At 42.9% G+C, this 25341-nt stretch overlaps 2 protein-coding genes and 1 pseudogene across 3 annotated transcripts in view; 1 reads left to right on the top strand and 2 right to left on the bottom strand.

The window, feature by feature from the left end:
* Positions 1-330: 330 nt before the first annotated feature.
* Serpine3 (serpin family E member 3) overlaps positions 331-25341 on the top strand; it is a 27727-nt gene continuing 2716 nt past the window's right edge. Inside the window, 8 exon segments of the mRNA XM_029559604.1 lie at positions 331-483; positions 4647-4872; positions 6363-6578; positions 8036-8089; positions 8092-8205; positions 8208-8232; positions 18612-18705; positions 24941-25113. Coding sequence (XP_029415464.1) covers positions 364-483; positions 4647-4872; positions 6363-6578; positions 8036-8089; positions 8092-8205; positions 8208-8232; positions 18612-18705; positions 24941-25113 — 1022 coding nt within the window. The 5' untranslated portion in view covers positions 331-363.
* LOC115068726 lies at positions 14675-15418 on the bottom strand (annotated as a pseudogene).
* Ints6 (integrator complex subunit 6) overlaps positions 23273-25341 on the bottom strand; it is a 105932-nt gene continuing 103863 nt past the window's right edge. The window contains exon 19 of one of the 2 annotated variants that reach the window (XM_029559571.1): positions 23273-23292. The gene's annotated coding sequence lies outside the window, so the exon portion shown is untranslated. The other variant, XM_029559570.1, reaches the window with a different exon arrangement.

Raw genomic sequence — 25341 nt, 5'->3', positions numbered from 1 at the left:
TTGATTATGAATAATATTAAAATTATTCATGATAAACATGGCACAGCTATAAGCTGTGAACTGACTAGAATGTAGTTCTTATGTTCCTTTTCCCAACATAATGATTTGTTTTGATCTGACCAGGGCCTTGCCAAGGTTACACATTCAAGCACACAGTTGAATTTTCAAAAGGATCTCAGCCCAGTAGTGCGGCCTAGGCAGGTGGGGCCATGATGGGTAACCAGGACAGTGCAATGAACCTGTCCCTTTGCCACTTGTAGCTGCTGAGAACAGAACTGGGTATCCCAGTTCTCAGGGGATGAGACCCACTCTTCTCACTCTTACCTGTTTCTCCTCCCTCTGAATTACAGGTTGCCAGCCTCCATGCTGCCTTTCCTGCATGTCACCATCTTTCTCCTCCTCTTCTGCTCCTCAGCAGGAAGAGGAAGCCCCCTTCGTGAAGGCCTGCAGGTGCTGAAGACTGAATATGTCAATAGAAAGCACTAATTTCAACACAGCCTGGTTAGTGCTTCCTTTGGGATGGATTCTGGAGTTTGAAAGTCAACAGCAGTACACAGTGAGTCAGGCATAAGGCACCCACTGAGCTACCCGTCCTTCCCTAGCCATACCACAGCCCCTGCCAAAACAAATCCTGTGACCCTGATGGCCACCAGACAAATGAGCAATCTCTATGGGGGCAAGTGAAGTCAAAGGTGGTTTCTAGAACTTAGTCATTCCCAAAAATTATACCATAGAAGTGCACGTCCCCAGGATTCCTTAGGATCAGTACAGTATGATTCATCAAGTATTGTGGAGTTCTTGCTATACAGACCAAGTTGGGGCAGGGACTCAGCCAGCATAGACAGGTGAGGAAATCTATGAACACAGCAGTTTCATCTCAGAGGGGTAAGCCACATAGAGCCAAGTGCCAATGTGTTTCTGTGAAATAAGTCAGTGCAGGAGCAAGAATGATTCCACTGGAAGGTTAGAAATCTCCCTAGGAGACACAATATGAGCTGAGTTAGGAAGAAGAAATATGTATGAGAACGAAAAGGCAGGAATTTCGGCCTTAAGATAGTCTCTAATATGAGAATTAAGTTGAAGTATGCTTCTGTTTGTATTATCCAGGTGCCTAGATCCTTTCTTTATTGGTTATGTAAAGCTGGTTGGCACAGGGTTCAGGTTCTCTCAGGTTTAATTTGGAGGGAACTGATGGCTTCAGATCACTATTCAGGAGTACTCACAGAAGCCCAATTCAGGTTCCAGTCAGGTACCCTCAGGCTTCCTTCACCACGTGGAGGCAGGATCCGGGGGCTTCCAGGCTGTCCTGTCCCCTGCGTTCTCAGGCCCTCTGCCTGAGGGAGGCCAGAGGGAGGCCAGAACTTGACACTCTCTAGCAGTTTGCTGAGATCAGACCTTCCACACCAATGGAGGTCCGAACCCACCCTCTCAGGCTGTCTGCCAGAATCTCAGCCTTAGCCTAAAAAAAAGATAGTCTCATATAAGTCAGGATGGAGGAGAGGCAGTAAGCAAAGCAAGAGAGGGAAACAGGCCAGACGATCAGTTCTGTTGTCAGGTCCCAACATGGTCCCTGGATAACTGGTTAATTAAGCATGACAATGATGTAAGGACTTCCACAGAGCCCACCAGAGAATCTCCAAATGTCAAGTATGGTAATATCCACACTATGTAAAGCAATAATCACACTATGTGAAATAATAATCCCCCTTACCTTTCTGAATCACACACTGCTTTGTCATTGTAGGGATTCATCATTAATTACTAAGACTAGCAACAGGCCATTCTCAGAGTTCTGTTAATCATTATCTCTGTTTTTTGGTCACACCAGCACAGCTGAGAAGTTAACTGTGCCCTGCTTAAGATTGAATGCCAGTGCTAGACTCCTGCTCCAGCCTAGTCTTGCTTTTCAAAAGTCAGTGCAGATCAACAGCACAGGTGTGAAAAAGCACATATGGGCCTTGGGGCACCATGTTTATTTAACCAGCAGAAGGATCTACCCAAGCTCACAGAGTGGCATGTCAGCCTCTCCTCACTATGTGTCTCAGCACTGTGTGGCAGCCTGGAGCTATGCCAGGCTCTGCCCTGTGGTCTTGAGGCACACTTGAGTTTCAGAAGATACCAGAGAGCCCCAAAGAGTGCCTCTCTCACCATGGGGAAATGCATGTCTCCCGATGTTCCAGTTTCTGAGCATTTCCTTTATCCTCCCAAGGTAAATGAATGAAGACACTTAACATGCAGGCCTCAGAAATGGAGGTGGTCTTCTGGGGAAAGAATTCTGTTTCATGAAGCATTTGGAGTTTTCTTTTGCAATCTTTAATGTCATTTGCTTCTCACATAAACCTCATATAATTGTGAGGCTCGACTAATATTCTCATCTTACAATTAACACAAAAGATAAATGACTTAGCAAAACTCAGCTGATCCAATTGACAAGTGACAGAGCCAGGGTTCGCGTTCTAAATTACCGACTCACATGCTGTTATTTCCACAGTTCCTCACCCCCACTGTAACCCAGGAAGCAGCAGCATCCATTCATAAGCACCTTGCTCTTTTGATTTCTCATGAAAAGCAGCTCCAGCATCCTCTCAGCACAACCAAGCTACTGAAGAGCATCCTACACTTACCCTCTTTTAGTCCTCAAGCAATTAAAATAGCTGCATCAGAAAGACAGTTCCTGTAGCTCAGGAATTTATATACAAGAACCCACTAGATTCAACACCCACCAGACTCAGAACTACAGTCAAATACTGCAGACATATTAAAAAGGAAGACACTTTCCAACTCTCAGATGAGCTAGACGTCTGCTTGGTGGTCACTGTGGGTTTATTTTCTTCTTCCTCTTTTCCTCACTCATCGTCCTCTTAAGATAACCTAATCACAGGCCCTCTCCCAACAAGACAGATGCCGTCTTAATTTGGAGGCAGAAGGCTGAGGGAAAGTCAGACAGCAGTGATGGGATTCCCCTTGAAGAGCTATGAGAACCTGGTCCCTGTTCTCCTATCATTCACTTCTTCCACTCACAAAGGCCAGAAGGCAGCAAATACAGCCAAATAGATGTCTGTGTCCTCCATAGCCCCATGTTCATTTGGAGAACAAAGCTCTCCTGAGCAGGGTGTTCTCCTGCCATTCCTTGCCCTGTGGGCAACAGGAATGGTAAGGCAGTACCACCAGGCAACACTGATCGAGTGTTGTCTGAGCCAAGCCTTGGCTACCTCCTCCCTAAAGCAGGAGAACCATAGGTCTTCCTTCCAAGGGCTGCTTAGAGAGTTCAGTGTGACTGAGACCAAGGAGAGTTCTACATAATGCTTGCGGACCCATTGAGTTTCAAAAACTTATTCTGGTATTGCATATTCTGGAACATACTGAAAAGGTTTTTCCTGTCTGCAGATGGTCAGGCTCAGTGGAGACAAGATTTCACACAAAAACCTACTTCAAGCCACTCACTCTATTACTTCAACGTTTCTGGCTCTAAGAATACTTGCTCCAGGCAGTATAGTTACTTTTCTCTTTGCTGTGATGAAACACCTGACAAAAGCAGCTTAAGGGGAGCTGGGAGACACAGTAAAGTGCTGAATCTGAGAGCCCAGCAGGATATACTGACAAGGCAGGTCCTCAGTCACCGCCTAGCAGTGTTAATCACGATAGTGCACACGATTCTTCCGCCTTTGTGTTGGAAATCCCATCAACCGCTCACTGCACCTGCCATACTGCAGTGTTACTACACCAACAGTATAACTACCTAAACAAGAAGTCTGACTCCCAAATTTAGTTTTTAAGAGTGAGCCTGAACTCAGAGGACACTCATTCCCCCAGATCTCTCTTGGAACCATCTGTCTCCTGAACTGTGCTGACAGAACTGTATTGTTGGAACCCTGTTTCTGGAACTCTGTCCTTGAGTCAGGCCCCACCCATAATTTTATTCAAAATGGTTTCTCCAGCTTCAATTGGGGAAGTACAAACTTGACTCCACCCTAATCTTAACAGACCATCCAGCCTTTTCATCCATAGTTGTAGAATATCTCATTCACCCAAAGTCACACACATCCTTCCGAGCCTTCATTGTGTGCAGTGGAGATGGGGCGCTGCCTTTCAGGGCTTTGATGTGCTAATTCTCAAGCGTACCCACATTCATTCATTCATTCATTCATTCATTCATTTATTCATTATCTTTTTGGGTGGAGCACCAACCAAATTGAGGTTGCCAAGGATACGAGATCAGGTACCCAGACCACAAGACACAAGAACATATGGTTTTGCTGGAGTTAATTAAAAGTCACTAGTCCAGATTATGTCCATTTATAAAAGTCATTCCCACACTGTACCACAGATCTGAATCTCCTCCAGTTCTCAGCAGTGCTCCCAAGTCAGGAAGTCAGGAGAGGACACCTTTGTCACTTCTGGGTTGCTGGTAAACATCCTTGCAGCTGGTTTTCTTTATCACGGTTTCTTCCAACTTTTAAGCTATAGAGTTAGGCTGATCCCTGAGGGGATAATTAAGCCATTTCCAGTGACTTTACATGAGGACACCCATGAGACCAAAAACAGCAATTGGAGGGGGATGGGGTGGGGTGGGATGATCCATCCCAATGCAGCCTACAGCTGAGGGTTCTCCCAACCCCTTATACTCTTTTCTCATACACCCAAAGGTGAGAGATGTCCTGCATGCTGTTTACACCACATTAAACAACTCCAGTCAAAGCACTGAGATGGACCTGGCCTGCACCCTTTTTGTGCAAGCAGGGTTGCCAGTGTCCCCCTGCTTTGTGGAGCAAGTCTCCCAGTGGGCCAACAGCAGTCTGGAGCCAGCCAACTTCACTGAGCCCAACAACACTACCATTGAGGTCTACTAAGGCACATCCAAGCAGATCACAGGTAAAGGTCAGAAGGCTGCAAAGACAGAGTGCTACCAGCACCTGTCAAAAGTCATCATGAGGATGTTCAGGATGCCCTCAATTATAGCAGAAGTCTGTCATGGCAGACCTACCTTTGAGTGACATACAGGTTCTGTGAAGCAACCAAAGCTGGTTTTTGCCCCTCTGCTCATCCCTTGCATACCCTAACATAAACACACATGTGCACACACACACACACACACACACACACACACACACACACACACATACACTCATACTCAAGCACATTATTGTTAAGGTTCAGATAGCCCTGCCCCCTCACCAACAGGATCTCAAGGACTTCTCATGCTCCTGAGAAAAGGGAACTTTTCTGATAAGCACCTTGGTCTTTGAAGTCAAGAGAAGCAGGCTTTACTCCGCTGTTTGGCCAACACAGCAGGCTTCCCCTTTGATCTCTAAAGAGAACAGGTTTTAACAGTCTTGCTCCCTCCTCCCCCAACTTTAAAAAAAATACATCTTCCTGCCTTCTGCAGGAAGCAGAAGCCTCCCTGCCTGGAAGGGAATCTGTCCCATGTGTTCCTTTGCTAATAAACCCTATTTTGATGGAGTTTTATCTGTGTCCTGGTGCCTCCTCCTCCATTCACTCATTCTCCGCCAACTTTTTACCTATCAATTATATATAAATATTATACATAAATACACATGTGTGTGCATACACGCTCCCTGTCACCATCTACAGGTGAGTTCTCACCAAGTTCTGTTCTCATCTACAATCAACTCTCTGTGACAGTAAAATGTAGCTTCTGCAGAAAAGTGGCTTCTGGGGAGCTTAGGTTAAGGAAACACACAAAAGAAAAGGTTACATGCAGTAAGATGTTACACTTGGTTTTCCCGGAGGCTTACTATCCATAGCCTCACCATTAGCAGCAAGGAATGATTCTATACATTACAGCACCAGCCACCATGCTACTCTAATTGTTGTGAAGTATGGAAATCATTGACATTTACTGAGCTTTTGTTTATTTAGCACTGTCAGAAATTAACTATCCCAGTTCACTCTCAAAACAATCCTAGGAGTTGGGTACTATCTCCAGAGGAACTGAGGCACCAAGAATTGAGCTTTGTGCTAGCCAGAGGTCCCCTAAACCAGGATTCTGGCCCAGGTGGTTTGGCTGCCACATTCTTGGTAAACACCTAATAGATGCCAATGGGGAGGCTACAGTCCAGATTCCATAGGTGCCTCACTGTCCCAGAGCAAGGGTGCAGTCATCGGGAACCCAGTGTGAATTCAGTGTTCTTGCTTTTTGTTTCTGTTCCCAACACATGGCAGTAAGTTAAGAGCAGTAAGCATGGCCTTGGGCCCCCTGGCAGCACACGGAACTGAGTCACGGAATTAAAGTCTTTGCAGAAAACTGAAAAAAAAACAAAAACAACAACAACAACAACAAAAAAACAAAAAACAGAGAGAGAGAGGGAAAAAAAAGAAGAAATAAGCTCTTTTGCTTGTAGGTGAGAGCCCAGGTGGCCCACTGTGGGAGCAGGTTGCTGCCCTGTCAGCTCAGTTGGCAACTGTGAGCACTATGACCTTCCAAAACACCTGGCAGAGAAGATTCTCTTCCATAGCCTCACAGCCCCTGCCTTTCACGTGTGCTCAGGGCTTTGTCCTCCAAGTCCCCATGATGCACCAAATGGCAGAGGTCAGCTATGATGAGTCCTCCTCCTTTGGTGAAAGTGAGAGGAAAGCAGCTGCAGGGCAGGAGAGGGAAGGCGGGGCCCTCTGCTGTATAGGACCTGATCAAAGCTGTTTCCATGGGGTTCTATCTTCTGGGATGTGGGTTGGGCTGAAGAAAACTTCAGCCTAGGGTGGTATGCCTGCAGGACACCTAGGACACACATTCAGGATGAGTCCAGTTTCATGCTTCACGTTTCCCTCTACACCAAGTAAGAAGGGAATTCCAGTGAAACCAAAAGTGTTTGGACAAAACACCTCCCCTAGCAGGCACCTTCATACATGGCACCCAGTCAGGACCAAATGGACTCTACAAGGCTCTCCACAAGTCTCCAGACTGAAGGAGTCCCTGGTCCTGAAATGCCCCCTCCCAAAATCCACACCCACCCTTCCTACATTTACTCATCCCAGTCAGTGGAGAAGTTCCCAATGCTAGCATGAGCCTGGTAGCCTCCTGCATGCTGTAGATTCCAGCGGGTCTGTACTGTGAGGACGGGCTGCAGCACCTGGTGGGGCCACCCTGCACTCGTCCCCATCCTCCTCTTCACCCTTTCCCTCCCAGCCCTCACAATCCCCTCCATTGTCCCAATCCCCATACCTCTCTCCCCATCATCTTCCTCCTACCCCAGCTCTCCCTTCTTTCCCCTCCACCTTCCCTCTCCTCCAGCCCTCCCTCCTCTCCTTTCTACTGTTGCCCTCCCCATCCTTCCTTCCTCTCTGCCATCCCCTCCCCCAACCCTCACAAGCCCCTCCATTGTCCCCCTCCCCATACCTCCCTCCTCTTCACCATCCCACTCCCCAGCTCTCCCTTCTTTCCTCTCCACCCCCCTCCCCCAGCTCTCCCTCCTCTCTACCCTCCCCCCAACAGCGCCTGACCCTCCTGTAGCTCCTGTTCTGCTACCACCTGTCACCTGTCCCAGCACATCTTCTGAAACCACACTCTGCCTGGTGACGTGTCCTCAGCCAGCAATCTTCCTTTCCCACAGCTCCCAGCTGCCTGTCCTAAGACCTTCTAGTCTTCTTTGCAGTTACAGATGACCCATCTCCAAATCAAACCTGACCTGAGTGCATGTTTTGTTGGGTCTGTGTTAAATTTCCATATGAAATATAGATTTTACAGTGTTCTGGAAAGACAGGAAGACCTGACACAAAGAGCCTGGATCCTGATAGCCCAGACTGGACAGGCTCCCTCAAGATACAGTCCCATCAGGTCCAGCTGCTTCAGATCCTTGAGTCAGGCCTTATGAAGGTGCCTTAGAGGCTCTGGGCTTTAGGATCAGTAAAGGGCACTGTGTCTCAACAGTGCTCAGCCTCAGAGTGTTTCCAGAGGTTGCGGTAGACCCCATTTTACTGCTCCTGGTCTTGTGAATCTGTTCTCCCAGGCTATGGCATTGTTTGGTCTCCCTGGCTACTGGGACACAGCTGATTCCTGCCTGACCCCCTGAACTTCCAGGCCAGTTCCAGGATGCCGCAGGCCATGAGGTGGGCGTTCTGGAGCTGTCATACCTAGAAGGGTGGCCAATCTGTTCCTGGGGCTGCCTTGGGACAAAGACATGCCCCTGGACCACATTGAGCCACACCTTACAGCCAGAGTCATCCACCTCTGGACTACCCGACTGAGGAGAACAGGATGGACGTGTTCCTCCCCAGGTGAGTGGCTATATCTTTCTTACAAAGGACACTGCAGTGGCAGCCTGAGGGTCAGAGTTGGGTGGTCAGACTCCAGGGTCCTCCTACCGAGCTGGCTTGTCAAATGCACCCCTTGGCTAAGCCAAGAAGAAGTGCCCTGGAGTTTTAGTCCATTCTAAAGTCACTGAATAGCCCATGACACATACTGAGCTGAACTAACTTCCTGGGTCTTCCCAAGAGGAAACATTCAGTCCTCACTGGGAAGACTGAAGTCCCCAGACCTTTTGTTCCAGTTATACACCACAGCAGGGCAAGGAAGCCCAGTGAGGTACCTTGTAGGAGTATACAGCTATCATTTCCCCCAAACCAAAGAAACACACTGGCTTATGTGACTAAACAAATATACACATAATTCTAGTCAGAAGCCAAATTAAGTCACAAAAATCCAAGACTTTGCCAGGCATGGTAGCACATGGTTGTAAGCCCAATACTTGGGAGGCAGAGTCAAGAAGGATTGAGAGTTAATACCGGCATGGGCTATAGAATGAGTTTCAGACTAGCCTGAGTAGATTCATGAGATCTTGTCTCTAAATTATTAATTAATTAATTAATCAATTAATTAATAATCTTTAAATTTTAAGACTTCAAGCCAGGCATGGTGGTGCATGCCTTTAGTCCCAGCACTCAGGAATCAGAGGCAGGCAGATCTCTGTGAGTTCCAGGCCAGCCTGGTCTACATAGTGAGTTCCAGGACAGCTGGGGCTCCAGGAAGACCCTGTCTCAGAAAGACCAAAAAAAAAGGAAATTCAAGACTTCAAGTCCGGGTTGAGGACTGTCTTCTGTTCTAGGTAAAGAAAAATCCCTCCTTGAACAAAATCCAGTAGATTCAAATACAAGTTGCCCCAAACCTTTCTTTTCCAAAGCAAAACTTACCAAAATTCATTATTTTACAACAGGATTCTGTCCAGAACTTTTTAAATGATAAGCTCCTCTGGGACATTTGTAACAAGAACAAATTGCTCTTTGCTTTGCAGACCAGCATTAGGCACAAAGAGCTATCCAGGGGCTTGGTGGTAGCATGTCTCACTCCAAGGCGAGGGCTCCCAGAGGGCAAAGGCCTTGACAATGCTCCCTCAGCAGTTAAAAATACACCCATGTCCTGGAACAAAAACGCACAGGCTGAGAGACACAGAGAGGCAAGGCCAAGGTCTAAAATGGTATCAGGCATTGCCCAGGGCCAAAGGTGAACTCAAGATAAAACCCATCTCTCAAAGCCAAATGCTCAGTCCTTGCCCAAGCCTGATCTCCTGGGCATCAGCAAAAGGAAGGAGCCTTGCCATCAGGCACAGAGAGAAAGTGCAGCTCACTGCAGGAGTTACCTGACTTGGATTTAGATGAATAGTTGGCCTAGAGCAGCTGATGTAAAGGAGAATCACACAGAAACACCCAGCTCACTGGAAAACGCACCACTGACTTCTGATTCCAAACCTTCAGTAGCGATCCTGCGAAACACAGAGGGCAGAGGAGGAAGCAAAGAAGGCACCCAAAGGACCAACAATGATATAAACAACCTCATTTGGATAAATATTTTAATTTTTTATGTGTATGAGCTTTGGCTATGTGTAAGAACATGCAGTACAATGCCCTTGGGGGACAGAAGAGGGTGTAGGATCCCCTGGAATTGGAGTAACAGACAAGTGTTAGCTGCCATATGGGGGCTGAGACTCAAACCCATGTCCTCTGCAGGAGCAGACAGTGCTCCTAACCCTTGATAAATATTCTATTTCCCCCAAAGTATCAAACCTATCCTAGAAGAATAGAAGTTGTTTTTTGTGTGTGTGTTTTCAATATAATTTATTATTTATTATTATTTTTTTATGTGTATGAGTGTGTTGCCTGCATGTATGTGAGTGCACCCATGTCCTGCAGTGCCGTGGAGGTCAGAAGAGGGCTTCAGATTCCCCTGGAACTGGAGTTAATGATGGTTCATAGCCGCCATGTGGGTGCTGGGAATCGAACCCAGGTCCTCCGCAAGAGCAGTCAGTGCTCTTAACTACTGAGCCATCTCTCCAGCCCCGAGAATAGAAGTTTTAGGAAAATGAAACCATTTATTTCACAAAGTCAACTTTAAAAAAACAAACAAACAAAAAAACAACCTGCTAGCTGTTAACTCTTTAGGAAATAAACTGAAAATTTTAAACTTTTAAGTCTAGATTTAGACATATACCTTGGACCACAGTAGACACGGCCAGCTTTTGAGTAAGAATTTACCTCTAGTTCTTTCAAATCATTCATTCACCATTTAGTACAACATGCTCTGTAAGCAGCATACATATTTCATTGAACAAGAGCAAAAAGATCTTACACTGTGTGTGCAACATGAGATGTAAGCAGTCAGTGCTTACATCACCAAGCAAGCAATGCACTAAGGTGAACGTCGCTTTCCCAAGGAACCCTTTATTTATAAGGAAAAAAATGAAGTGCATAGTGACTATTGTTAATTTTCATTAAGAACATATAACCTATTAAATAAGAAAACAAAGAATGCCCTCTTCTGGACTCCATGGGCACTGCACACAGTGGTGCACTTATATACAGGCAGGCAAAATACTCATACACATAAAATAAGTACATCTTTTTATTTAAAAAACACCCCACTCTCATGGGAACTGCAGGAACTATATTAATACCTTCCAAAAGTTGTGCCCCCAAGCAGTCACCTTCCCCTAGGCCACACTTCTTAAGGGTCCTACCAACTCAATTTCATCACCTTGGGAGCCAAACTTCCGGCACAAGCAATAGTCAAACTATATTGAAAAAGACTAGGCGCCATGAGTACTCATGAGCCCACATGTTTAAAATTGACAAAAACCAGGACCAGCCTTATCAAAAGGCTGCAGCAGGCAGGCGTCGGTCAAGCCTCACAGATGAAGCCATAAAGCAAGACAGAACTCCTGACCACCCTGGGGGCCCGATACCAGGAAATCTTTAGAAAACGTCTGTGCTTCTGAGGTCACCTCCCATTTAGCAATCCTATTTCCCCTCAGCCCCGGACCTTACCCCATACCCCTGCATACCTTTGAAATTACTGGTAAAATTACTATGTGTGTTTGAAATTAACCAATAACCGCGTTTCTGCTTCTGTACCCTGCTTCTGCCTTATAAAAACCCCCTGAACTCAACCTGGGGTGCGCAAGTCCTCCGAGGAGACTCTGTGCCCACAGGTACCTGTGTATCAAATAAACCTCTTGCTGTTGCAACCCGAAAGGCTGACTTGTCCTCAGTGGTCTCACTCTTACAATATAACTTTTTAAAACCCACCAGGTCTCACTTATCCAAAATGAGTTTTGCTCTTCCTTCAAGGAGCTGTGACCATCATGATGTGTGGCCTATGCTTTTCTAAGAACATTTTCTTCCCTTTAAGAAAACATTGGGATGCAGTCTACATTAAAGTCACTCTTTTAAAGTGCACAGTACACAATCTTTTAGTGTGTCTACAAAACTGTGCTGCCATACATATGAATTCTGATTTTTTTTTTGAGACAGTCTAATGTAGCCCAGGTTGGCCTTGAACTCACCATGTAGCCAAGGATGACCTTGAACTTCTGATCCTCCTTTCTCTGGCTCCTGAATGCTGGAATCACAGGTGTGTACCACCACCCTTGGGTTACGCAGTGCTGGGAATTGAACTTGGGTCTTCATGCACACTGGGCAAGCACTCTGCCAATTGATCTATAGCCCCAGCTTCAAGTTCTGAAAGATTTTTATCACCACAAAAAGAAACCTCATATTCATCAGCAATCACTTCTCAGTCCCAGACAGTGCTAATTTACTCTGTGTGGATTCATCTCTTAGGGACATTTCATATGAGTTAAATCATCCAGTGTGTGTGTTTTTTTCCCTTCTTTCACCCAGCATAAAATTTTAGCAATCCATCTCTTTTTAATGGCTCATTGATAGTATATTGCATGGATATACTACATATTTTTTAAGCAGTCCTAATTTATAAATAAGTGCCAACATATTTTAAAATCTGTATCCACTCTGGGCTACCACAAGCACTCACATCCATATTGTGTGTGGATATATTTTTTCAGTGTCCTTGGATTTGTCCTAGTAGTACAATTAATTTAGGTGTTAACTCTGCTTTGTCCAGTTTTAAATGTTTTCTGGGTGGCTGCACCATTTTCTGTTCCTGAACCTCGCTTGCAGGTTTCAGTTTCTCCACATCCTTGTCCATTCTTAGCCATCTTTCTGCTCAGAGCCATCCCAGTTAGTATGAAGAGGGAGCTGACTGTGGCTTTGAGCAGTTCCCTAAAGACTCACATGATACTGGTATCTTTTCATATGCTTATTGGTCTGTTAGTCCTTTTGGGTTTTGTTTTGTTTTTGTTTTGAGACAGAGTCTGCTGTAGCCCCAGCTGGCCTCAAACTCACTATGTAAACCAGGCTGGCCTAGATCTCACAGAGATCTGCCTGCCTCTGCCTCCAGACTGCTGAGATTAAAGGCATGTCCCACCACACCCAACTATTTACCAGCTATTTACCCACTTTAAAGTCTCAGTTGCTTTTCTTTTGATTACTTGTTATAGTTTAAGTCCTAGATTCTAGTCCCTTGTCAGACATTTGGTGTGTAAACATTTTTTCCGTTCCTATGGGGTGTCTTTTCACTTTTTTGATATAGTGTCTTTTGAAGTACAAAAGCTGTTGATTTTGATGAAGCTTCATTAACTTATGTTTTCTTTTCTTTCTTGTGCTTTTCATGTCATATCTAAAACATCATTGCCTAATCTCAAGGATTTATGTCCACTTTTTCCAAGAATTTTATAGGTCCCATTCTTACTTTTAGTCTTTTGATCCGTGTGAGTTATTATACCCTCGACAACATGGAAGGCTGAGGAATGCCAACTTCCCTTGTAGAAAGTCTGCATGTAACTTTTGGCTCCCATAAAACTAACAACCTACTCTTGACTGCTCTTACCCCAACAGCAAACAGTTAAGCAACATGTATTGTTATATGTACTACATATGGTGAAAAATAAAGGCGATCACTTTTTGCTGCACATGGGATACACTAGCAAGACGGCTTCTTTCCTTTCGGCATCTCAGCAGGGTTTTAGCAGATGTGTGATAGCAACAGAAGTAGCTGTAAATGTCCACAGCAATGCAGTGTGTACTGGTGTTAATCTCATACAGCTATGATTTGATACTGCATCTTTACATTGTTCATACTTCTTTCAACTTTTCAACCATGAAAGGCATCATGTGTAGTGGTGTGTGTTGTTTAAATAGTTTAACTTTTTATAATAAATTTGTGTGTGTGTGTGTGTACATATCTAATGGCAGTGATAAAATAGACCATAATCTATATATTTTTTATATATTCATGAAACACCTTCCTCTTGAGCATTATTTTTAGGCTACATGTTTCAACTGTGAGTTTTTCAAACTGTTGCAAATTTTCTAAACATTAAAATCCACATGTTAAGTGGCCCTCACAGTTGAAGCCCACACCGCTAAAAGGTCTGAGGTGGCTGGGACTGCATATGTCTGCTTGTGGTGATCTGCCCATAGTCCCAACACTATTTTTGAAAGGATCATTCTTTCCACCACTATATTTTCTTGGCATCATTGTCAAAATAAATTGCCAAATGTATGAATTTCTGGACTCTAGATTTTATTCTATAGGCATAAATTCTTGTCTTTTTACAGTACCATGTAGTTGTGGTTACTGGAGCACTATAGTCAGTCTACAACTCAGAAAGTGAATCCAACTTTGCTCTTTTTTTCCCTCAAGATTATCTTACTTATGAATTTTTAAGAATAGGTTATTGATTTCTCCCAAAACAAGATCAGATTTAGAAACAGACATGCTTGAATCTGTAGATAGCTGGTTGGGGGGTGGGGAGTGTTGCTTTCTAACAATGTGAATGTCTCAAGCCATGGACTCGGGATGCCTTTCATTTCTATCACTGTTTCCTTTTTAAAATAATATTCTTTGAGAATTCCATACAATGTATTTTCATTAGATTCAACCGCATATTCTCTCGGGTCCACTTGCATCCCCCCACATCTCCCCTGCCCACCTCCTGTCTTCTCGCTATATAATTTTTAATTATTTATGTGTGTGAGTGTCTTGCCTGCATGTATGTAAGTGCATCTGTGTCATGAAATACCCAGGAAGAACAGAAGGATCCCCTGGAACTGGGATTCCAGATGATTGTTAGCCACTATGTGGGTGCTGGGAACTGAAACCACATCCTCTACAAGCGCAGCTAATGCCCTTAACAGCTGAGCCATCTCTCCAGCCCCTGTGACTTTCTTTTCTTTTTTTAAAAAATTTTTCACATAAACAGCTTCATGTCCTTTATTATTCTTAGAGTAAATGATACTCTTGCTAAGAATGACATTTTGCTATTGCTTCAAAATTTTATTGCAACTCTAAAAGGAATATCCCACACAACAGCAAACATTTTGCTTTTTATGATGATTTCTCAAATATACTTACCTGCTTATGCTTTCCCTGTTAAATTATTACCTATGGCATCTCACAATCAAGAAAAGTCAAGAAAAATATCCCTTTATATTTTAGTTATACCTCTTTTTAAAACAAATATAATATACTATTTGCTAAAGGAAGAAGAAAATATTGTTCACGGTCTTTCATTCAAGGACACAGAAGGCAGCATCGTTCTCCACACTCTGGTACGTCATGTGGCCTGAATTTTCTCTTGGTTCATTCTGTCCAATACAATTGCTGCTGTCATCAGCATGTATCGCTCTGATTCTCTCTCATCCCTGCTTCTGCATGGGGCTCCTCATCAGGCAAAGAAGCCAAGCAGTTTTGAGTCATTTCAAGTACTCCTTCCAGGAGTTTCTGAAACCTCTTGGCTGCCTCTGGACCTTTATCATGATTCAGTCTCTCTTGCTGGTGGGGTCCACATTTGTTTCGAAGATGATGAGTGTACAAAAAGCAGCTTAAGATCCTCCAGCTTCTCTTCCCATTTTATACTTCCAGGACTCCTTATTACAATATCTAAAAGGTCAAGAAATTACTTTGAATAGATACATTGAGTTTTCTCAGTTCCTTATTGTGATCAAATTGCCCTGACTCTCCAAAGGGTGGATGCAGATCATCACATTGGAACGAATTGCCAAACATCATATGACTGTCTTTAATTGGAGGTGGAAGTTTGGGAGCCTCCACTCACCTTCCTCTCACCCCTCTGAGGAATCTCCCTGAGGCTCTGGGAGGCCTGTCCAAAGACTTCCTGCACGCCCACTGGTCCATTAGCTGGACTGGGTTCTTGATGGTCCATTATAACGGGTGACCTGCAACAAGTGAGTGCACTTTCACCACCTCCAACACAGCACATCAAGAAACATACAAAAGACATTTATTTCAACTGTTTTGTTCTCAGTGTATACATCTTTCTGTTACTAAACTTACTTTTAAGTATTTTGCTCCTTTGGTGCTATTATCAATGGAACTGTTTTCTCGATTTCATTTTCACATGATTTATTGTCAACATAGAAATTGTTAAGGTTCAGATAGCCCCGCCCCCTCACCAACAGGGCCTCAGGGACCTCAGAAAAGGGAACCGAGTTGATAAGCACCCTGGTCTTTAAAGTCAAGAGAAGCTGACTTTTCTCCACTGTTTGGCCAACACAGCAGGCTTCCCCTTTGATCTTTAAAGGGGGCAGGTTTTAACAGTCCCGCCCCCTCAACTTTAAAAAAACATATCTTCCCGCCTTCTGCACCCCCAGAAGCTCCCCGCCCCCTATAAAAGACCCCAGCTAACGACCCGGGGCAGACATTTTTCCTGCCCAGAAGGGAATGTGTCCCATGTGTTCCTTTGGTAAAACTCTATTTCACTGGAGCTTTATCTGTGTCCTGGTGCTTTCTCCCCATCAACCGGATTCATCCATCGCCTACTTTACCTATCAGAAATACTATTTATTTTCTTGTTTATTTAGTTATTGAGACAAGATCTCACTACGTAGCCTTAGCTAGCCTGGAACTCACTATATAGACCAAACTGGCCTCAAACTCAGAGATCCTCCGGCCTCTTCATCCCAAGTGCTGGGATCAAAGGCATACCCAATATGCCACTGATTTTTATATCTTGATATTGTATCTTAAAACTTCGACAATCTCATTTATAGCTCTAATGGGATTTTTGAGGACTCAAGTATTTTCTATACACAAAACTAAGTCATCTAGGAATAGAGATAGATTCACTTCTTTTTTTTAAGATTGCATTTTATTTTAGATCTGACAGTTTGAAAGACAGCCCTCTGAGAGGAAGGTGGTACTACTCAGTTAACCAGTGCGCCTCTCTGTTCTCTTTTTAAAATTTTTATTATTAATTTTTTTTGGTCTTTTTTGAGACATGGTCTCCCTGTAGCCCCAGCTCTCCTGGAACTCACTATGTAGACCAGGCTGGCCTTGAACTCACAGAGATCCGCCTGCCTCTGCCTCCCGAGTGCTGGGATTAAAGGCATGAGCCACTTCGCCTGGCTGGGACTCTTGTTTTGCATGGTTCTGGGAATTGAACTCAGGCCTCTTTCACACTAGGGAAATGTTGTGTCCCCAGCCTCCACTTCTTCACTTCTCTAATCTGGATGCCTTTGTCTGTCTTGTGTGATACTCTTGCCCACCCTCCTGTACAAGGACAAAGAGAATTGTTAAGCATGGACATCCTTGTCTTGTTTTTGATCTTAGAGGAAAGCTTGAAAGAAGGGCACTTCATATGAAGGCTTTGCAGACATTCTTTACTGAAGTGAACGAGTTATCTCAAGTTGCAAGTTGGCTGAGTATTTGATGCTTTGAGGACTTTTTGTTTAGGGGTTGGTTTTTTGTCTTGTTTTGTTTTTAGTGGTAAGGACCAAACAAAAGGCTTCAACCATGCTAGGTAAGCTATATAGTTAGTTATCACTGAACTACACCCCCAGCCCTGTTGATTCCTAACTGGTAAAGTAAGTAGTTGCCACACAGGTAAAGTAGGTAGTTCCTGAGCTAGTAAGAGTTTGAGTCAGGACCCAAACCTAAGCACTGAATTCCCAGGTTTGTAGTAATAATCATTATGTTCAGCATTTACAAAATTTTTAAAGGCCATTTTCCATGCATAAGAAAATTTCAGAAGTGGTCCAAACATTTGTTTGAAAAATGTCAGCAAAGTTGTGGAAAACATGTTTTTGGAAACTATTCTGAAAATCCAAAACATGCTTTCATTAGCAAGTCTGACACTTGTTTAAAATATTGGTGACACTGTCTCATATAGCAACGATGTCCTTTGATATTAAATGGTCTTGTCCAGAGTTTTTGTTTTTTCAGGATTATGCATGACTGCAGAAAAGGTCATCTAAACTGTATTTCAAACTTTTTCTTATTTTCAAAGAAAAATGACAGCAGCATCGATTTGAAGGTTCCTTCAACAGCAAATTTAAAATGCTTTACCCTGGGGAAAACATCATGAAGCTGGTACGCCGATGCTTTCTGCTTTCGACGGCTTACTCGGCAAATCAGGGCTTGTGCCTTCTCTGCTGTGTGTCAAAGCACACGCTGCACATAGCAAACGTGAGAATGTGTTACCTAGGATAACAAATTACTGCCAAATAGCCAAGTTTCTTTTTTGCACCTATTGTGTGTGAGATGCTACCCAGACAGGAGCAGAGCGCAGATGATCAAGGCTCGGTTCCACACTCACACTGCCCAAACTGGAATTGAGGTGCACCACATTCTCATTAGTTCATCTTGGGCAGTTTCTTAAATGCTTTAAGCTTCTGATTTTCCATCTATAGCATAATGAATAATAATAAGTTATATTAAGATGAAATAATTCATATAAAGCTGTTATAATGTCCGGCACAATGTCAGCACTTATTAAATATTATTACTACGAAATAAAAATGAGCTGAGATGGCTTCTCTTCTCAATTCATTTATGGTACAGTGTTCATAGGAAGCAGAATGTCTGTACATTCTAAGAATACAATAAATGTTAATCAAGCTTATGAACCAGGAGTCACTAGGCCAGGGTGTAGCTCAGTAGTAGAAGAGTTGCCTAACATGTAGGAGTTCCTGGATTCCATGTCTAGTATAAAAAAAAGTCACGAAACAGCTGAGGAAGAGGGGCTAATAGCTGAGGAACAATTACTAAAGGCAACCAGGCAAACTGGAGAGTCGCAGAAAGAGCAGCACGAAGGTACAGCAGTAGAAAAGGTCCCAAAAGGGGCCAGGTTAGTCTAGGATAGGATTCAAGAAGGAGCAAAGGAAGATATTGTGAGAGGGAATCTAGTGAGCTCTGCCATCATTAGAACTTTGTACTTCATGGGTGTGTGTAAAGAGAGTGTCAAGTAGAAATTCTAAATAATTGGTGGTTTACTTTTGTTTTGTAGATTTGGGATCCAAAACGAGTTCAACTTAAAAAGCATTCTAAGTTCTTGGGGAGTCACTGATCTTTTTGATCCACTGAAAGCTAACTTGAAAGGAATTTTACATAACAATTCTTCCAATCTTTTTGGCATTGTGTTGGGACAGATTTTATTAGACTGATCTTCACTGTTTCCATAGAAATTTTATGATAAACACTATATGCTTTATGTAAGAATGCAGTGTTTCTGAAACAGTCAAGTTTTGGTTAGATTTGGTGGAGGGAGTGTTGAGACCTTTAGGCATGGTTTTTGGAGCCCACCTTCACAGTAGAACAAGTAGCCATTGGTTCCCCTTGCTCTACTTGCATGACCAGGCTCTCCTGGAGTCTGAGGCAGGTACTAGTACCTTCATTCTGCCCTCTGATGTCACACTAGCATCATGGGCACCCTACCTCCTCTTTCATCCCCTCTAACTCCTCCTATCCCTTCTACTGAGCTAAGCACAAATCTTTCCTCCATCTTTCCAATCTCCATTCCTCAAATTGCCGGTACTCTCATAGCCCTGCCCTAAGAAGCCCTTCTTCCAAGCATCCATGCTCAATTTCTTTCCCATAGTTGACATTCTACTGTCAACACGGACCATGTTTGCCTGTGATCTGAGCTAACATCACAAATAAGAAGGGAATGTCAGAATCTACTTTATGGAATCCTTGTGGGGACCACTGGCTGAACTGTGTCCAACTAAAGGCTCTAGTTTGCTTCTAGTCTGCAGAGTAAATTACCCGTATGGAGAGGACATCGCAGCAGGCATTCTCATTGGTCTTAACAGTGCCTTTACTTGAAAGTTACCACTTAAACATCAGACCATCAGAACAGAGAAGTCTCCTAAAACCTTCTTCGGAATCTACCTTAACAATCATAGAAAATCACAGGAGTTTGGTCTTCAAGACAAGCCCTGGCTTAAGTGTCTATACCACCAGACAGAACAGCAAGTTACTTATCAAATAAGACATGGACGGACATGTCTAATATTAGAGTACTAAAAATCTGCCATCTTGAAGCTGGGATTCCATAGTGGTGTGATTGCCTAGTATGCATGAGGAGTTCCATCCCAACACTACCAAAAACAAAAGAACAAACCCCACCATCTTTTTATTCATTGTCAAATGTGTAGAGATAAGCAAGGCAACAGTCCTTTGTTCACAGTGCCCACAATGGTTGATTTGCAATTAAGTCAGACATGTAGTCAATATTGCTGGTTTAGTCGAAAGATTCAACCAGAAAATTTCCTTAGTGACTCAGGCATGATTTGATACTGCAGGGAAAGGAAGAATACAACAGCAATGAGATCAGAGGGAAAGGAGAAAGAGATGCAAGAGCATTGTCTTCAGGAGCTGTGCTGTCTTCCCAAGCTCAGCTGTGGGCTCTCTGTGGCTAATGGAAACTATTAATATTCTTTTAGTGATCCAAATTAGAAACTTTAGGGAACTGGGTTCAATCCCCAGTACCAGAAGGAAGAGTCCAAAACAAAAAAAACCCTTAGGGGCCATTCTTGATCTCTTCCACATCACTATGTTCAGTTAATCAATATGGCTTCCTGCTTGTTCCTTCATAACTCAAACTTTTCTCTCTTGAAGTCCTAGGACATACTAAAATATAATAAATCCTGTGCCCTTACAGGACTGGTCTTAATTTGTATCTTTTAGTGCTATTATTGGTTAAAAAACAAACAATCCACCCATAACATGAGCCACCCAGTTTTTAAAAGACAGTCTCTCACTGGGACCTGGAGCTCACTGATTAGGCTACACCTACACCACTGGGCAGCAAGCTCCGGAATTGACTTGTCTTTCCCACTTACTGCCCTTCCCCACCTGCAATGCTGGAACTGCAAGCATCCACCACGATGCCGGGTTTTGTTTTCCATGAGGATCAAACCTGGGTCTTCATGCTTGCACAGCAAGCACTTTACTAGCTGAGCCATCTCTGCAGGGCTTCACCAAGTTTTATGAGTACGATTTGGTAAACTTCCCTAAAGTTTCTAATTTGGATGACTAAAAGAGGTCATATCTCACCTCTTTTATTCTAATGCAGTTCACTTACATTTGTTCAAATAAACATAATTATAGGCTCATGGATCTGGCTAATTTAACAATTATCCAAGTCTTAACACAAGGCTTACTATCTTTTCCCATGGTTTTGTTCCAATAGAATAGAAATCAGCAAATGATGACCCACCATCTGCTTTTATAAGGTAATGAAACAGCTACTTCATTACAAACTAAGGCTATTTTCTTGCTCCAACGGTGGAGCTGAGTCAGGCCTTTCATAGATAAAACTTACCAACTAAAGTAATGCTTTCCAATGCCCTTCTTTAAATATAACTCATGGGGCTGGAGAGATGGCTCAGTGGTTAAGAGCACTGGCTGCTCCTGCAGAGGACCCAAAGTCCTCTTTTGGCTTCTGTGGGCACTGCATGACACAGGTATACTTACATACATGCAGGCAAAATACTCAACACATAAAATAAAAATTTTTTAAATTAAAAAAAAAAACCTCACAGACCAGTCATATCAGTACCCAAGTGGGCTTTGGACTTTATTCTAGAGACAGGGCCATTAAATCTCTCCAAGAAAGTTACAGCATTCCTAAAATTGGTAGCCATCACCCATGTCACTCTTCAACTGCAGAAATGAAATGATGTAACATACAGCACAACATCTGTGGTTTAAAAAAAAAAAAGATTTATTATTATTGTGTGCGCATGATTGGAGGGGAGGGGACAAGGAGATTGCACTTGCCAGGGCATGCATGTGGAAGTCAAAGGATAACTCTGTGGAGTCAGTTCTCTCCTTCCACCTTTACATGGGTTCCAGGTTTGTGTGGCAAGCGCGTTTAATCCACCGAGTTATCCAGTCAGCCCCATCTGCAGTTTTTACCAGAGAGGAAATGATCAGAAAACAGTGGGCATCCTCCCTTCAATTAATAAGGGATTACCAAGTAGTTGTGCACTACTGAAGAGAGCCCAACAATGCTAAGTAACTTTTAGCTTTTTTCCATTCAGTTCTAAAGCCCAGAATCACTTATAGTCTGCCCCCCCCAACTAAATAAAAAGTATTTGTTTCTTCCTTTTTTTGGTATCAAATCTTTTTTTTTTTTTTGGCTTGTTTGAAAAACTCAGTATTTCAAAGCTCATATGAGCCTAGGGAATAACTTGTCTCAGGCATCCTTGGCACTTGGTGTTACAATGTTTTTGTGTCATCCTTCCTTTCCTGGTGTAGAGAACAGGGAGAGACTCTCTTCTGGACTGTCCCCCTTTCCTATGGGTCAGCAGGCTTCAACATAAACTCATGCTCCCCAGTTCAGGATATATACCTGTGTACAAATTCAAACCTCTGAAGACACTATTCCATTCTTTGCTTTTATGAATAATCAGCTTCTAATTTTTGGGCAACACAAAGTTCAAGCTTATGCCTGAGTTAACCCAGGCCACGCTAGGGTCCATTCAGTCAGCACTGCACAGAGAAGAGTTAAGGAGAGGGCTAGAGAGAATGATGGAAAAAGAAACCAACCACAGGTAGGTTCTGAACCATCTACGATTTCTGTATTGTAGGCTGGGTACAACTGGACATCACACACCCATCCTTCATTAACTAAGCAACAAGAAAATAAGCTAGAAGCAAAAACTTTCTAAAAGTCACTAGCTCTGCTAAAAGTAAATAATCGTCATTAGAAAGACAAAAGAGCAAATGACGTATCTGTCCAGCTTGACAAGAAGCTGAGGATCAGACACAGAGATGCAGATTTATACTGCCAATCTTGTTTCTACAAATGGCATGTGATGAATTCTTAAACTTTTCCACAGTATAAACAGTACAGTAAAGAATGACATTCCTCAACAAAGGGGATGGAGAACTGAACCCTTCCAAATGGTGCAGTGTCCTTATGGTTGTACAAATACCATTTCCTTTACACATTTACCTAACAGATTTGTGTACCAAGCATTATTATGCAAGTTGGGCAAAATGTTTTAAATGAGTATGTCATAACTGCTACTGGAGCTAACACTTGAAAGGAGGCGATAAGCCAAGTAGGTGGTCAGGAAGAGTGGAGCATATAGGAGGGAAGGGGAAGAATCCCACCCATGTACTACATATGGAAATGTAACATAGAAGCAGCTGGGTTTATGGTGAGTGTAGAATGCTCTCCAGAGTGCTAACCCAGTACCTGGGGTACCAGGTATGGGTGGCTTCATGGTTGAAATGTTTTGCAGTCCTGCTGCAGCCACTCATGATGAGCATCAGTCAATCAACAGCTCCAAGAAAGTTCTCTACTCCAAACAAAAATGTAAAACCGATTCGCCTGTATCTCCTACATCAAAGTTATCACAGAAACGGTTCTTCCAAAAAGTGCCTATAAATGATCTTGAGAACAAATTCTGGGAAAACAGATGTGTGATCTTTCAATAGCACTAAATAGATGCCAGTAATTCATGGCATGGAGAAAAAGGTCAGAAGGACCCCCTTTACCTCTGAACTTTTCTATTTTAGTAGCTGCATAACACTTCAATAGTTAATAAAGCTGAGCAGTCTGTACTGCAAGATAGAAGGAAAAACTCACAGGTTGGTCTTTAGAAATGTCAACTCTTACCAAACTTCAGAGACGATGATGCTGGGGACATAAGGCTATGGGTCTCAGCTTATGCCTGTGCAAACATAAACAAGTATTGGATCACTCCTGAAATCTGATGGAAAAAGAACAAAAACAAAACTACGTATGTTGCTTTCTCAAAACACTGAAACAGCCCAGCTTATCTTATTGAAGACTCATTCATATTAATCTGTCCCATTTCTTCCACTGAACCGAGGTGGTCTAGACTAAGACATGCACTTACTGTATTTTAGATGACAAGGGTTTCCACAATGTAGCTCCCTTCAACAAATTTCATCAACATTTATATGAAAATGTTCAGATGGTGTAATAGTAATGAAGTCACGAGACAGATGGTAAAATCAATTGTCAAAGAAATTCTTTATAGAATTCCTAATTTTGGCACTGTTTGCTCCATGAGCTAGCGGGGGGGGGGAGCTAATTATTAAGAAATAATCTTTTTTTCTCTCAAAGATAGGGCAGAAAAAAAACAACTGCTAAACCAATCAGATTCTCCAATGGTGCCAAGGGAATTTTTCCATTGATTTCTACCTTCTTGCTCTTGCTGGTCCTTTCCTAATGCTAAAAAATAAATGTTCCTCACAGTGAGTACAGCCAACTCATGATATCCTATTCCATCTTAACTACAAGATGAATGGAATACTGCAGAATCTATATCCTACACTGGTTTTATTCTCACATGACATTGAGGGGCCATCTCCTTGCATGTGCACATCTAATGCAAAGCAGTTGAACTCCCTGAAGTACATCAACATGACTTTTAATACTCGAGACTTTGGGTCTCCCTGGTATGGTATGTCACAGCTGATTATAAGACAATTTCTGAAAAGCGGTAGCTTAAGTTGGGGGTGAGGGTGGAAAGACTTTGGGTCTGAAAACCTGTATAATATGAATCCTAATGAAGTGTGTGACCTCAGGTGATTTATCAGCCCCTCTAAAATAGATGGACTACAGCATTTCTGAAGCCTCTTCTTGTTCTGCACACTATGGCCTTCATCTTTTACTACCATATGTGCCATTTCGTTGTTGGAGAACTGTTCAAAAATGGCTAATGGCTCAATTACAAAAATCTACCAATCCTGCCTAAGCGTTAAGCTTGTCCTTGAAACTGTTAGCACATCTAAGTATAAACCTTTCTTTGCAGATTCCAGCACATGTGGTAAGCTAATTACCCAACTAGCACAACAGGGCAGACAGAATATAGTCATGGGGCAATGGACCTGTTTTTAAGATGCTGAAATATGCCTTGTAAAGCCCGTAACACAAACCTAAGACTTTATCACCTGAGTGTCTTCACTTCCCCTGCCCACACCTCCTTTATTTGGCTCATTTAAACTACAGTCCATGAAGCAGTCAAGGGAAACCATCTCGAAAGCTTGTTGAGTTTATTCCTAGGCTACAGAACCTACATACATCCAGGGGAACTTGATGACTTACCTAAGTTTTAGAAATATTAGCTAAAGATTTTAATACTCATTTTAAAAATTAAAAATGAGTTGTCTGCTAATTTTTGTCTATTATGAAAAGAGGTTTTGAAAGTTCCAGAAAAATATTGGAACTTGAGAATCTTCCAATCACTCCCTAGTTACACTGTATGCAACACTGGACACTAACATGTATATTCTTCAAGAACATACAAATCCTTACACTAAAAGCATAGAAAATGTAAATAACCAATTCACATTTCTCTCGTTTGGCGATTAGGCCAAGATGGGTTTTATGTTTCTGAAGCAATCTACAAGGCCAAGATGGAGATTGCAGAGGAAGGCACCAAGTCATCTGCAGTCACAGGTATATTCGCAATGCTCAGTGGTCCTCAAACTGCCTACCCACCTACCATGGTCAAGTCTTACCAGCTGAATCTCTAGTTGTAAACTAAAATCCATATCTGGTATAGCATTAAAAAAATAAAGGAAAAAGAGAAAAAGAAAAAAAGCTGACAGGAGGCAAAACTTTTTGACTATCCATTTCAAAAGGATATGTACCATTGCTCCATCAAATAGAATCATCCTGAATTCCATCTTCAGTAAGGAGGCTATTTCATGGAATACTTTGAAAATAAGACACAGGATTGGCTAAGTGA

This window comes from Nannospalax galili, unplaced genomic scaffold (assembly GCF_000622305.1).
Source record: "Nannospalax galili isolate Female #2095 unplaced genomic scaffold, S.galili_v1.0 scaffold488, whole genome shotgun sequence".
In the NCBI taxonomy this organism is placed as follows: domain Eukaryota; kingdom Metazoa; phylum Chordata; class Mammalia; order Rodentia; family Spalacidae; genus Nannospalax; species Nannospalax galili.
This window is presented reverse-complemented; position numbering and strand designations above follow the sequence as displayed.